The 13,793-nt window shown below is 36.5% G+C and overlaps 1 protein-coding gene across 2 annotated transcripts in view; it reads right to left on the bottom strand.

Annotated features, from left to right (window-relative positions):
• Nucleotides 1-838: 838 nt before the first annotated feature.
• magi3b (membrane associated guanylate kinase, WW and PDZ domain containing 3b) overlaps nt 839-13,793 on the bottom strand; it is a 147,624-nt gene continuing 134,669 nt past the window's right edge. The window contains exons 11-22 of one of the 2 annotated variants that reach the window (XM_028002941.1): nt 13,729-13,760; nt 12,887-13,052; nt 12,687-12,781; nt 11,279-11,486; nt 10,894-11,076; nt 10,504-10,689; nt 9,053-9,149; nt 8,489-8,594; nt 8,216-8,353; nt 7,442-7,580; nt 4,201-4,287; nt 3,933-4,048 (exon numbers count right to left, since the gene is read on the bottom strand). In XM_028002941.1, the coding sequence (XP_027858742.1) occupies nt 4,241-4,287; nt 7,442-7,580; nt 8,216-8,353; nt 8,489-8,594; nt 9,053-9,149; nt 10,504-10,689; nt 10,894-11,076; nt 11,279-11,486; nt 12,687-12,781; nt 12,887-13,052; nt 13,729-13,760 (1,397 nt within the window). In that variant the 3' untranslated portion in view covers nt 3,933-4,048; nt 4,201-4,240. Of the gene's footprint in view, nt 4,049-4,200; nt 4,288-7,441; nt 7,581-8,215; nt 8,354-8,488; nt 8,595-9,052; nt 9,150-10,503; nt 10,690-10,893; nt 11,077-11,278; nt 11,487-12,686; nt 12,782-12,886; nt 13,053-13,728; nt 13,761-13,793 lie in introns of both variants that reach the window. The other variant, XM_028002940.1, reaches the window with a different exon arrangement.

Here is a 13,793-nt window from a genome sequence, read left to right as displayed (position 1 = left end):
ACTAAAGCATTGTAAATTTGCATATCTAATTGCAGTTAAGGATTTTAGGGTGTGGCTAGGGAGAGTTAGTTGGGCACTTGGAGTGGAGCCACAGTTTTTTGACCTCTCTCTGTCTCTTTAGATTTTCTTGTTTTACTCTTTATTATTATTTCGTGGAAAAGTAACTTTTGTACCGTTTTTATTTCTGAAGTAAACCGTTTAACTTGATCAAGAGGATCCAGTCTGTTTTTTTTTTCTTTTTGTCTTTTCGTCATCAAGTGGACCACATGGGAAAGACAGAGAGCGTCAAGCTTATGGCTTCATTATTTAGGAACCTACATACTGTTTTGGAAAACTAATTAATGGTTTACTGTTTTTCTTAAACACAACTTTCACAAAAAATATCACGCCATGCTATCATTATAGAAATAAAAGTTCTGCAATTCACCCTGAGAAACTGAAAAAAATATATTCCTGTTAACATAAATTTCTCCAATTAAGTAGTGCTGGTGTTGTTTTCTTTCCACCAGTACAGATTCCACCTGTATCTTCAGATCTGCTTGAGTGACTTTGTCTTAACCACTTATCCATTATTATGCCATTATTATTTTTAAACTCAATCCTTCTGGAAGCTAATTGAACACATGGAGTACACATTACAGAAAAAAAAAAGATTATATGCAGTTTCTTGCGGACCACTGGGGGTGCCCGCGGATCATGTAGGTCAGTCTATCATGACTTACCTAGATGAATTAATGAATTAAAGCAATTTGACTTAATTCAGTGACAGTCATCAACCAGACGTGATTTGATTATTGCTTTTGACAATCTAAAAGATTCAGAACAAGGAGACAGAAAATCATATTTTCAGTAAAGTTTTATTTTTAGTGCATGAACAGAATTCTATGTCAAGGTCATAGCCTAACCTTTTCAATCCATTTTAAATATTTTATCTTTTTAATTTTTTTTACATAAAAAAATAATAGAGCAATTTTAATATACCTCTATTTTTTTCTTCTCCCCAAAAGAGCACTCAGCAGGTTTGTTTATAAAGGTGCTGTACAATGTACAAACATTTACATCTACTGGTCCTACAGAATGTAGAAGGTACCACAAGGAGTTCTTTTTTTCTAATGAAGCGATGCAAGGCCACAGTATGATGCAGAGATGACATAGAAAATGGTCAGAACAAAAGCATCTGGAAGTCAAACAGTGCAGGGGAGAGTTGTATCCTTCTCAGGACCAGAGTGGACAACCTGTGCCTGGTATTCAGAGCTTGATTTACTCAAACATACCAATCAAACTATTGCACAAAACTCATAGCATAAGCAGACTTGTAAACTGAAAACAACTTGATACAATCAAAGTTTACCCTCCACTTAGCTTTCATTAATATTAATCTTATCACATATTTGCTACAATACTGTGTTCCCTGAGCTCATCTGAGTGTGTCTTAAATTGTATATTTCAATTTCTCAGATTTCACTGTTTTAATTTCAAATTTGTCATTTTCTACTTTCTCATAACTACCTGCTTTGCAACTCCATAATCTATGTTGATGGCTTGCCTACACAAAAGCATTACATCAGCAGCATGGACAGTGTCTTAGTAAAACACTACATCACTCTGGCCTCTGTCATCCTTCAGGCTAATCTAATGCACGACCACACAACAGGATAGACGAACGACGTACAGTAGTCAGTTTCTCTGTAGTTAAACATAAAATAACCAGGAACATGACTCAAATCTGGTAAAGCTTTACATAAATTACCTTGAACCCTTTAGAAAACATGAAATGTCATTGTAAAATAAATAATATTACCAATGCATTATACAAAATGAATTGGTACTCATTGAACATCATTAGTTAAATACAGCTCTTTCTGTTATGCTACAGGGGCAGATGCAGTGCAATGGAATTTAATAGATATCATTTGTAAATTATGACACATTCAAATATGTATATATATGTATATATATATATATGTATCTATAATATAACATATTTCACAATGAGACATATTTTGAGAGATTGCAAACATTTGGTACAGCAGTTCGAATGTCTATACATTTCATGAAGTACTATGAAAAGTCTATGATAATTCCTACCAATGAAGTACATTAGGAACCAGATGAAAGATCTGATAACTTTAGTAACTGGGACATTTTGGTCTATATCAAAACATGGAATGGGATATTATATATATATATATTCATCTGTCATCTCCATAAATTACACGCTCTGTTATTATACACATGGTAAACAAGATATCAAACCACAAGTTTCTGGTCTTTTTTAATGATGCTGAAAGAGTGCCATGATAAAACCCTCAGAACAGTCAGAAGTAACCATTAAAGTAAACACTTTTACACCAGTATTTCAAATCAGCCCAGTGCTAAGAATGAGAACTATAAACAAGGAAGCGGTTCGTCTTGGGTGATGTGTAGAAAATGTGCAGTAAAATAAATTTAAGGACTAACAGCATGCACTTAAACAAGCCTGTAAGTAAAAAAAAAAAAAATAATAAAGGTCTAAATGTCCACCAATGAGGCAAAATTAAACCCTACGATAGCCACATTGGGTGTTTACTACAAATCAAAGGCAGGGCCTTGCTCCTTTCTTTGCATATGGGTCATTGCATTGTTATGTGTGGGAATGGTCGTTATTATTCCACAGGAGTTTGGCAAGATTGGCACATTTTCACATTTTAAGTTGTCTTTTTCTGACAAGGCCCCAAGCGTGCCGCATGTGCTGAAGTCCCACACTGAAGATGCTGAAGCAGCGAACAAGGCAGAGGGAAGTGCTACATGTCACATGATATCAAACTATTCCCAAAATATAAATCTGACCACGATCTAAGGATAATGACAACGGGTCAGCATGTTGCACATCTCTGTTTCATGGAAGATCTCTGACAAAGAACCACTAAGATGATGAAATTGTAAAGATTTAGTAGCAGTTTGTGTCAGGGTGATTTAATGTTCTGTCACTGAGGGTCACGGAGGACTTCTGCTTTGGTGAGGATTTTGGCAGAACTTGGTACTTTCCAAGGCCCAGGGCCAACAGTTCCCTTTTGACTCTGGGTGGTTTTTGGAATGCTGTCTGTAGAGGCCACTACGTCCTCTTTTTTACGGCGTTCTTTGAAGTTAGATAATTTACCATCTCTTCCTTTTGTCTCCTGTGGTGAAGTTTTATAGTCCTTTCTGCTCCAAATATCTTTAAAAAATGACAAAGAGTCTCTCTTGTTACCAGTGTCTTTGCTGTTAGTCTTGTTTTCTGCAGGGTTGCCATTAACTTGTCTGAGCTCAGAGTCTTTGCTTCTACTCGTTTGGCTCTCCCTCACTGTAACAGACTGCGTTCTGTGACGAAGAAACTCTCCCTCACTTCTTTTAAAGCTTTCTTGCTCAAGGCCAGGCCTTGTTCTTTTTTCATTTCCTATTGTGTATCTTCTGATCTTAGGAGTTCCCTTCTCATCATTTTTATTTTCATTACCTAAGCTCTCTCTACTGAAAGGATCCTTTATTCTCCTGTGATGCCCTTGTTGATTCTCCATCTGCTGCAGGTTTGATACCAATTGAGGCCTGAATCGAGCCATCTCATGGTTAACAGTTTGTATTTTTGTGTTATTCATCTGAGGCATTTTGCTCCTGCTTGGCTTTGCCTCCTCTGACTGGCTCACAGTTATTTTGGGACTCTGATGTTGCTCTTTGGCTTTAGGAAATGTCTCCTCTGTTTTCTTTGGGCTGCTTAGCTCTCTGGAGTCTGTTATGGACCTGGTTCTCTTGGAGAACTTCAATTGATCATAAAGAAGGGGAGAGAGCCTGTTGATATTCTTTTCTGCCCACCCATCACTCTCTTCCAATGAGCCCAAATCCCTGCTGTGACGGGGCTCATGGCCTTGCAGTGATTTAGTGCTCCCGCTGCGAGAATGTTTCAGTTTGCCTGATAAAGTTGAAGAAAAAACAGCGGAAGCCCCAGTGGGATATGGAGAGGACTGAGGTGATGTGTCAGAAAGAAACACCTCCTCAGAATAGCTTGTGGGTGAAATGGATTTTTGATAACGTCGATCTGAAAGAGAGACAAATGTTTTTCTTTTTTACATGTCAGCATAAAAATACCTCCATGGGGCATACAAGAATTTCATTTTGAGTATGTAACAGAGAAAACTTTAGTCACTCAGGTTAGTAGAAGTAGGAAAATGTGAGTAAGAAAGGAATTACCAAGGTTAAAGAGAAGAGACCAGCTTAAGCAGTGATGGTGTTAGTGTTGGTGCTCAGTGTAATAGCACGCAGTAGAGGCTGTGTTACCTGCATCAGGGACAATGAAAGACCCAGAAGAAGCAAATGATTAGACATTTATTTAACAAGTAAAAACAACAAAAAAGATTTATTAAATATTAGCGAGACACCAGGAAGTTTCTTTCACTTGTAACTAGTTAGCAGCAATAAATATTTAATCAACCGCTTTTGTACAAGTCTTTTAAAAATTAAATTACAGGTGCTTCTCAGTAAATTAGAATTTGATCATAAATATGTTCATTTGTGCAGGAGTAATTTTTTTTGTGACCCTGAATCTCTAAATGGAGTTTTATTCAAAATTCTCTGAAAGATTTAAACACAAGGAAAGTGGTGCTGTGTTACTCTGGTTGTCTTTGCATTTTTTACAATATTTTTTTCTTTCACTCAACCTTCTATTAATGTGCTTGTATTCTGTTCTCTGTGAATAACCAGCTTCTCTAGTTTTAACCTTTTGTGTCTGACCATCTTTGCAGCAGGTATTGAAGACTGGTAAACAAAACTAACAGTGTGTGAGCTATTAGCTGTAAGCCATAATATTTAAAATAAAATAGAAGAAGACACTTGAAATATAAATCTGTTATCTGTGTATCATGTATAATGCAACTGGACTGCTAAAATAAATTAAAATATTTTTATTGCCATTCTAACATGGAGGTGCACCTGCAGTGTCACGGAGGGCTAAATCACAGTTTCTTACTAGAACCTGTTTATGTTATACATAGTTCAGCTGTGAATCATCTGTGTTTTTAGCTGGCATGACACACACTTAACTGCATCTCAAATGATATGTTGTGTGGTGCTACAAGATATTAAGTCTTCAAGCAATTGTGATAGTCTTTGATATATAACAATTATCAGTTGTGATTAATTTACTTGTTTTTCAATCAAGTTCTACTATATGTAATTAAATGACGCAGAGCAAAACCATCACAATGTAATTTGTATTCAGTTTACCGAATTAGCAGGTCCAGTTCATATCTAGTAACATTTGTGACATTAGAATGCTTCATACACTCTCTGTGACCTTTATCTTGTATCTAAAGCCCAGATATCTCAGGGTGTAAGCCTTTAGTGCAGCGAGATTCTGTCCAACAGACTGAAAATACCATCGGTATGCAAAGTGTAAAATCATGACACTGACATCTGAAATATGCCAGCCAACACATGTTGCATTCTAAACAGTCTTTTGTGATATTAATATTTTGCTGACAATCCGATGGCAAATGCATTTCCTTTTTACCACTTGCATAAAATTGAGATTGTTATCTGTGAAGAAACACTTAAGCTTCGATTTACTGTTACAGTTTGTCTACAAATAAAGACAAAGACTATCCGGATGGATGACAGGAGGTGAATCTTCATAAAAAGAGGGTTAAACCAATCACAAAAAACTGTATATGACTGTTAAACAGAATAAACCCTCATTCGTCTTTGTGTATCCTCCAGGTTAAGGTCCAGGAGAGAATCAGCAATTGTTCCTGGGAGTTTTGCTGTTGGCAAAGTTTGAAAAATGGAACTGTCTCTAATATACATCCAACACCAGTGCCTTCATCATCACAAGCTCATATGGCCGGGACTAACTTTGTTATTTGGAAAGACAATGAAGTAACCTTGAGGCTTGAATATAAAATACAGGTGAATATCAAACTATGAAAATATCATTGGTAAATAAATTTACTTTAGCAGCTCGGTTCAAAAAGTGAAAATCATATATAGACTGAAAGGAATAATATTTTTTAAGCTTCTTTTTTATTAATCTTGTTTCTTATGGCTTACAGATAATGAAAATGCAAATTTGACTTTTTCAGAAAATGAGAATTTTCCAACAAAAAAGAAAAAGTCATGGTATGGCCTGTACAACACTTTGGAAGACAGTCACTGACTCACAAAAAGTAATTGTTTCCATGAATATTAATGGAAAGTTGAGTAGAAGGTAAAAATGTGTTAGAAAAAGGTGCACAGGCAATGGTAATAACTGTAGCGTCAAGAGGATTTAAGAGCCAATGCACACAGACACATCTAGGATGCAGTACCACATTCCTTGTGTTTAGCCCCTCCTGAACCTCAGACTACATCAGAAATCTTTTACCTGCGCTGAGGGGGAAAAAACTGGACTGTTGCCCAGTGATCCAAACTCCTCTTTTTAGATGAAAATAAATTTAGCATTTCATTTAGACCCTGCAATGCAAATGATTTGAAGCAACCTAGCAGTGCCAGAGGCTGAAAGGCTCCTCATCACCTTGCTTTGACACAGCAATTTATGCTAAAGGAACCAACCAACTATTGAGCACACCTTCTGTACAGTACATGGACATGCATTCTAGCTGAATGAAATGTCAGTGAAAATTAAAAAAAAAAAAATATATATATATATATATATATATATATATATATACATATAGATTTTTTTTCTCTGAAATTTTGAAAAAAATTCAGAGAAACAAAAGTGGGGCTTATAAACAATTAACAGAATATTAAAATATAATAGCATGGGTATATCAAATCCTAAATATTAGTTTCACTTTTGAATTGAATTGTTCAAATAAATTACATTTCTGATTAAATTCTAATTTATTGTGATGCACCTGTTTGAGCAGAACAAAGATTTATTCACTCAGCCATGTTATGGATACCTCTGTCACCTGATCTCATCCCACTGGGCTTGTTTGAAATAAGCTCGACTAAAAAGTCTAAACCAAGCAGACTCTCAATGCACAACTGCTCTGGGAATGTTTGCAAACTGCACAGAGAGAGATTGCAGAAAGCTTTCCCTAAATAACTCAGTGCTGGCCAGGTGGAATTTGCAAAGCTGTAATTTACGCCCATGGTGACAATTTAGAAGAAGATGGAATATTAAACATTTATGCTGACTTGAATAATGTCATTGGGAACTAGTGCTTTAATGTTCACTGACATTTTTATAAGAATCCAATGAATTAAACTAGAGTCTTCATGCAAAACTTTGCACATTTTTAAAAACATTTAAAATGTCTTTGTATTTATTGTTGTATTGTATTTATTAATACAATTCTACCGAGTGAATAAATACAGAAGTTCCCAATTCTCTACTAATGCTTTTTTACCCAACATGGTATTAAATGGCACAATAGAGTTCTTCAAGGCACAAAGCTTGACCAAGAGGAAAACTGAATATATTACTCACTTCCGTCCTGGGCCAAGCCTGCGCCAGGTCGCAGCAGCAGCACCACTTTGTTTCCTCCAGCTTGAATCAGATCAATTGCCCGTGTATGGGAAATGCCACGAGCCGGCTCCCCATTAATCTCCACTATCTCATCTCCAACCTGTCAGCAATGCAGAAACACACCAATGAACAGCTAACGTACTCTGCAGAGTGTTTGTGCACACTGAGTCTCATTATCAGCGGATCTAAATTTTATGCTGCATGCAGATCCAGCTTTATAACACCCTATAGGCACTTTCTTTTAGTGAAGATGACAAAATAACTCCGGATAAAGCCTGTAAACATGTCAGGCTGCTTGGCTTTAATCAACGCTGACATTCTCTACCATCCTTTGAAAGGGAAAGTCATGACCAGGGATCACAGTCTGGCAGGCTGTAAGACTGCTTCACACAAAAAGGCTCTTAGTTTTTTGCTCATTTTAGAGTCTCATTAAAATTTTGATAATATAACAATTTCTTTCCTAGTTATAGTGCCACCTTTCTGGAAATAAATTTAGTTAGTTGCATCCCTTTTTCATTATGACCTTTCTTCTCGTAAGGTTTAATTTATTCACCAAAAATTGATGTATGCAGTTTTTCTCTTCCAGCTCTGTGCTGTGATATGCAGTTATATTTCACCTTTGAGAAGACGATTGTGCTAATCAGATGAGGAATCCATGTGAACAATAATTTCATGTTGAAACCAGTAAAACCTGCTCATATTTAATGTGAAGACAAAGATTCTTATAGCACTTACATGGATTCTTCCGTCCAGCTGAGCTGGTCCATCTTCTGCAAGCCTCAGGATATACAGGCCCATATTGTACTCTGTGCCCCCACGCAAACTAAAACCAAAGCCTCTGGGGCCTCTCTCCAGCTCCACAGTCAGACAACCCTCCAATAAAGAAGAAAACTCTTAGAATGCACTTAAATATAACATTAAAATGCAGTCTAAATATCTTGCATGCATTCATTACACACCGTTGTGCAATTTGTGGAGTTTCAATGCACTCAAGATGTTGATAGTTACCTGGTTGGGTCCTGTCACACACAGTGTTCCCTGCTCACCAGGTGGAAGAGTTTTATGGTCAGACCAGTTAACTACATCCCTTTTGTCCTCCATGTCCAGGTTATAACTAAACAAACATTGTTATTTATATTACTTACTTCAAATGGAATGCATCAGGAGACCAACTCAAAAAGCCATTATGTAAATTATAAAACTGAATTTACTGCTAGATGCTTGCTAGGAGGAACAATTATAATGGGTATAGTGTTTTTTTGTTAGTTCTATTATAAATGTATAACAATCATGTCTCGTTAGCTGACAGTTCTCAGCTTACTGGATGTGTGCTTAGATTTTGTGCCTTATTTTGTAATGGGGTTTTGTTCAGATTAATATCTCACAGGTTATTGTAACAGTATTTCAGTGAAATTATAAAACCTCAAATGCATTTTTACTTAACAAAAGTAAAGTTCTTTTCTGTTGTATTAACATTAACATTCATAACTTTGCACGAACAGTCAATAACAACCTTTGCTGCAATAGGATATTTTGTGAGTTTTTTTCCTTATCTTTCCTTCTGTATCTTACCGTTCATCATGAAGAGCTGACCTTTGTCCAATGGGCCTGTGTTGAAGAGCTGGACTCTGTTTAGCTGAACTTGCTCCCGATGGAGGGCCCTTGTATTCTGAAATACATTTTTATCATACTGATTAATGGCTAATAATTAGAAAAGCTAAAAAAGTTATTTCCAGCATGAATATTAATAACTTTAGTTGCAGAGATTTAATTTATACCCATATCAACGAAAGGCTAAAAACTACATGTTGCCTGTTAGAACAAAGCAAACTAAGTCTATAAAAGCTGCATGCAATTTGAAATTATTTCAGGGTAATATATTTGAGCAGCTAGATTGAATTGTGTGAAAGAAAAGTCATGTGACAAAGTTAAAAATGGTCTTAAATTTAAAATGAAATTAAGAACTTGAAAATTAGAGTCAAAATTAAATTTATCAACAGCTTTGAAGGAATAATGCTATAAATGATAGTTAGTGTTATTGTAGCTTTCCGCACTACATTCTGAAAGGTCCTTGGGCAAAATGCTAGCTACTCACATCGCTCCTATTCTGCAAATCAGTGTAAAAGGTTGTGTGAATAGTTGAATGAATCTTCTAATGAAAAAGCCTTTTGAGTGGAGGGCGAGATTAGCAAAGCGCTGCATAACGAGCTTCCATTCAGTGTCCATCACCTGCCTATGTTGGACATCCGTAAAGGCACCATTATTTTTAATGTTTTAAAATAACTTCTCACATCTAAACAAGATCTTTCTTTCAAAAACCCATCCACGCTTCAACTACACAAATAAAATTCCAAAAGTATTACAACGGCCTCAGTATCGTAAACATCCTGAATAACTGCATGTCATAGATTTCTTTGATCTGCTGTAAATATTTAGCTCCTTATTAAATGAAGATGCCAATAAAAAACAAATCTCCACCTAAGGTTATAAAAAAATTACATCAGCTAAGAACAACCATTAAAACTATTTTCAGTTCCACAACACTTCCACAGTGTTGCTTGAGGTGATGCAACAGAGTGTTAACATTATCTTTTTAAAGCCATTTTGCTAACATCAGATTTAAATTGAGCATTTAAATACAAAAGTACAATCTTAGTTCCAACATTTGATTTTATTTCGCTATATCCTTTTCACCTGTTTATTATTCCAAGATGACATAGACTCCAGGTCATCTTTTATTATACTTTTGTATTACATGGACACACAATTACAATTTGCTTATTTGTTAAGATTCTTCTGTGGATGAAGTAAAGGTTAATCTTTAATTTTCTATATATTTTAGTTTGAAATTAGAATACAATGTTAATGTATTTAGATATTCTGATTAGGTCAAAATACATAACCTGCGATAACTAATTTCTCACTTCCAAATTTTAATATTTAGGAACCAACTTTAACATTGTGATAACAAAAGGCAGGGATTATTATTAAGGGTTTTTTTTCTGTGCTTAAAAGATATTCACCGTCCTCAGGAACCACAGTGAGAGTGACGACAGTGCCAGCCTCCTTGATAAGCTGAACAATGTCATTGTGAGAGAGCTCAATGATGGAGCGGCCATTGACTGCCGAGATACGATCCCCAACGTGGAGTAGGCCGCAGCGGTCAGTCGGACTGCCTTCAATGATACGTCCAATTTTGTGAGGGATAACTAAAATGACGGATATGAAAAGTAATGAGACAGTCAGATTAAACTCAGGTAGCCACATAAGGTTTATCTAGCATATAACACTATTTTTGTTTGACATTGATATTTACACGTTCTACATTTATAAAACGTATTTATGTAAACATCCAGGTTTCAGATTTTAATAGATTTCTTTAAAAAAACCAAAGTTTGAAGTTTGATCCTCACCACCATATGGGGGTTTGCTCTTTGATGTGAGGATGACAAAGCCAAAGCCCTCGTTCTCTTTGCGGTGAAGTGTGATATCGAAAGACTCGTGGTCCAGAGCGCTAGGCATTGGCAGGCGAGGTAGCTTTGGAGAACCGTTCACCAGCACAGGAGTCATTTCCTGAATGTCTTCATCTGTTGCTTCTGATTTGAAATAAAACAGATTTTAATGCATTTGTATTTTATGCAAAACATTTTTTAAGAATGTTTTTGGTTCTATTTTACAAGATTTAGTACTGTAGGGAATGTTGAATAAAAAAGATAGTCAAGTTAAAAACCAAATCATGATGATGTTGATACAATTTTTGATATGACCTCTTAAATAAATTTGTGTCTTTATACTAACCTCTGTAGATGACCTTCCGACGAACAGTCAGCATGACTTGACCGTTACGGGCTGCATTGGTCATCAGGTCCAAAACTTGCTTGTGAGACCGACCTTTGACCATCACTCCGTCGATGCCGATGAGCTCATCTCCTGCTCTGAGACGACCGTCCTTCTCTGCAGCTCCGCTGGGCACGATGGCCCCGATGTAAACCTGGGGAAACACATTCTGATATCGGGTTAGGAAGGAACTAATAAGAAGGCAGAAAATGTTGCAGCTGTAAATGCTATGAGACAACAGTTAGCACTGCCACTTTGTCAGAATTTGATTTCTGTTCACTGAAATTAAATTCTGACATTTGTAGGATCACATTGTTAGATTTGTAGGAACATTTCAGTGTACAGTAGGATCACAGAGGAAATATTACAAAACAGACGATGTTCACTGAAATCAAATTCTGACAAAGCATAAAAATCTCAATTCAATCAAATCAATTTGACTGAGTTGAGATCTTTTTGCTTTGTAGAAAAATGCATTATCCTGCTGAAACAGGCCACAACTATCTGGGAACTGCACTCAGCCATCAATGTGATGTAAAAGAAAATGGGACTCATGAGACGAGGCCACTTTCTTCCATTGCTCCACATGGTCCAGTTGTGGTTCTCATGTTCTCTTTTAATGGTGAATAGTGGTCCTGTACACAACAAATGATGATGCACTACCTTCACACCTCCCTATCAGAAACAACATTAAGCTATTTGAGCAACAGTGTCTGTTGGACTGGACCGCACAGTACAAACCAGAAACACCACAAAATAACAGCAGTTTATTAGAAGTCATCTAGCCATCACAATGTGGTACTGGTCAAAGTCGCTATAGTCTATAAACTTGTCCATTTTTAATGTTTCTAACACAACAGCTTTGAGTATGGTTGCTCTCTAACTTAGCTACTACAGAAACAGCTTCCTCAATGAAGACATAATCAGAGCCTCGTCTGCCACAATCTTATGCTTGATCATTGTAGAGCAAGGTCTTTTAAACAGATAAAGAAGGGGTGTTATGTATTTTTCAGGCACATGGTAACATTTTATAGCACAGTCAAAAAAAGATGTTAAAAAATGCTGTATGTAACAAGCATAGCTTAGAGGAAATTTGATTTTGCCTTGAAATTGGCCTCTGCCTCTTTAAGACTCTGTTACTCTGTCCAACGCTCCCCCCTCAGAAGAGAGTAGGAAATATGGAATAGGGAACACATAAGCAATGCCACCAAGACTCTAAACAGGATTAAAAGTACTATATTTGTTTTGAATTAGTAAATTCTTACAATTCAAACAATGAAATAAGAAAAACAGAAGACTGGAGATGTAAATATTTTTAACAACTTTCCATTCATTTTTTTCTTCAAAGTAAGCTGGATTTAAAACTTACTGGCTGTTGTGGGCCTTCTCCTCCCAGAACTCGGAAGCCGAAGCCTGTTTCAATGTCTCTCTTCAGAAAAACATCTATGTCTTTGGTGTAAGGCTCTGTGAATGAGAAGAATTTCACAATCACTTAGTTTCAGTGTAGAGAAACAGAGGAAATATTACAAAACAGACGATTAAAAGCAGCTTATATCAGTCAACACTCACGCCTGCTCTCCAGCAGCGCTTTGGACTTCAGGTACATCTCTGTGGCATCTCGTTTGGGGGAGTCAGATGAGCGTAGGGTGCTCGTGTTGGAGTGGTACGGCAAGGCCTGAGGAGTTGCGTCTGCGATGGTGTCCAAGGTTTCTGTGCTTGCGGTCATGTCTTGTCTCTGATGACATACACAGGAGGCATCATGACCACATGCTGCTTTATGATTAATTATTACAGAAAAGGACAAGCTTTGTGTGTAACTTTTTGTTGTATTGTTGCATTTTATTATATCACAAAATTTTAATGAAAGTCTGAGCACCTCATTATCTTTGACAAGTGTCTGGGCATCAAACAATGTTAGATAACAAAAGCTGGAAAGGTCACTTTTAATAACGTACACCAGTTTTACCTCCATATTTCTTCTATTGTTTTGAGGGTTGGGCACTGGGATCTGAGCGTAATATAAAATCCAAGAGAGAAAGTAAAGATTTCCCCAAGGCTGTGATAGGCCTTCTCCGCATGAAAAGGGCACCCCCTTTATCTAAAACTGTTGTATTAATAATGCTACCAAATCTAAAGAGGCTCATCCAATCCTCATTACCACTGCAATCCCCAGACAATAGCCCAAAGAATATGAATAGCGAAGGGAGGTAATTAAGACTGTTTTTGAGAACAAACAAAAGAAGGCGGGCTAAGAGATAATCAATATTCAAATTTATTGCTATCATTTAATTTGACGCAACAGAGGCTTAGTGGTTAAGCTGAAGGACAAAATGTTTTGAAATCAAATTGAAGGATATGTCTCCATGGGGAAACAATGGGTAAGAAAGAGGGAATAATGCATTTTTACTCACAGGCTTCAGAGACTTTACAGGGGATGTCTGACCTATAGTAACAAAAAGACAGACAAAAAGAAAAG

Source organism: Xiphophorus couchianus, chromosome 20 (assembly GCF_001444195.1).
Source record: "Xiphophorus couchianus chromosome 20, X_couchianus-1.0, whole genome shotgun sequence".
In the NCBI taxonomy this organism is placed as follows: domain Eukaryota; kingdom Metazoa; phylum Chordata; class Actinopteri; order Cyprinodontiformes; family Poeciliidae; genus Xiphophorus; species Xiphophorus couchianus.
Note: the sequence above shows the minus strand (reverse complement) of the source record. Positions and strands in the feature narration are given on the sequence as shown.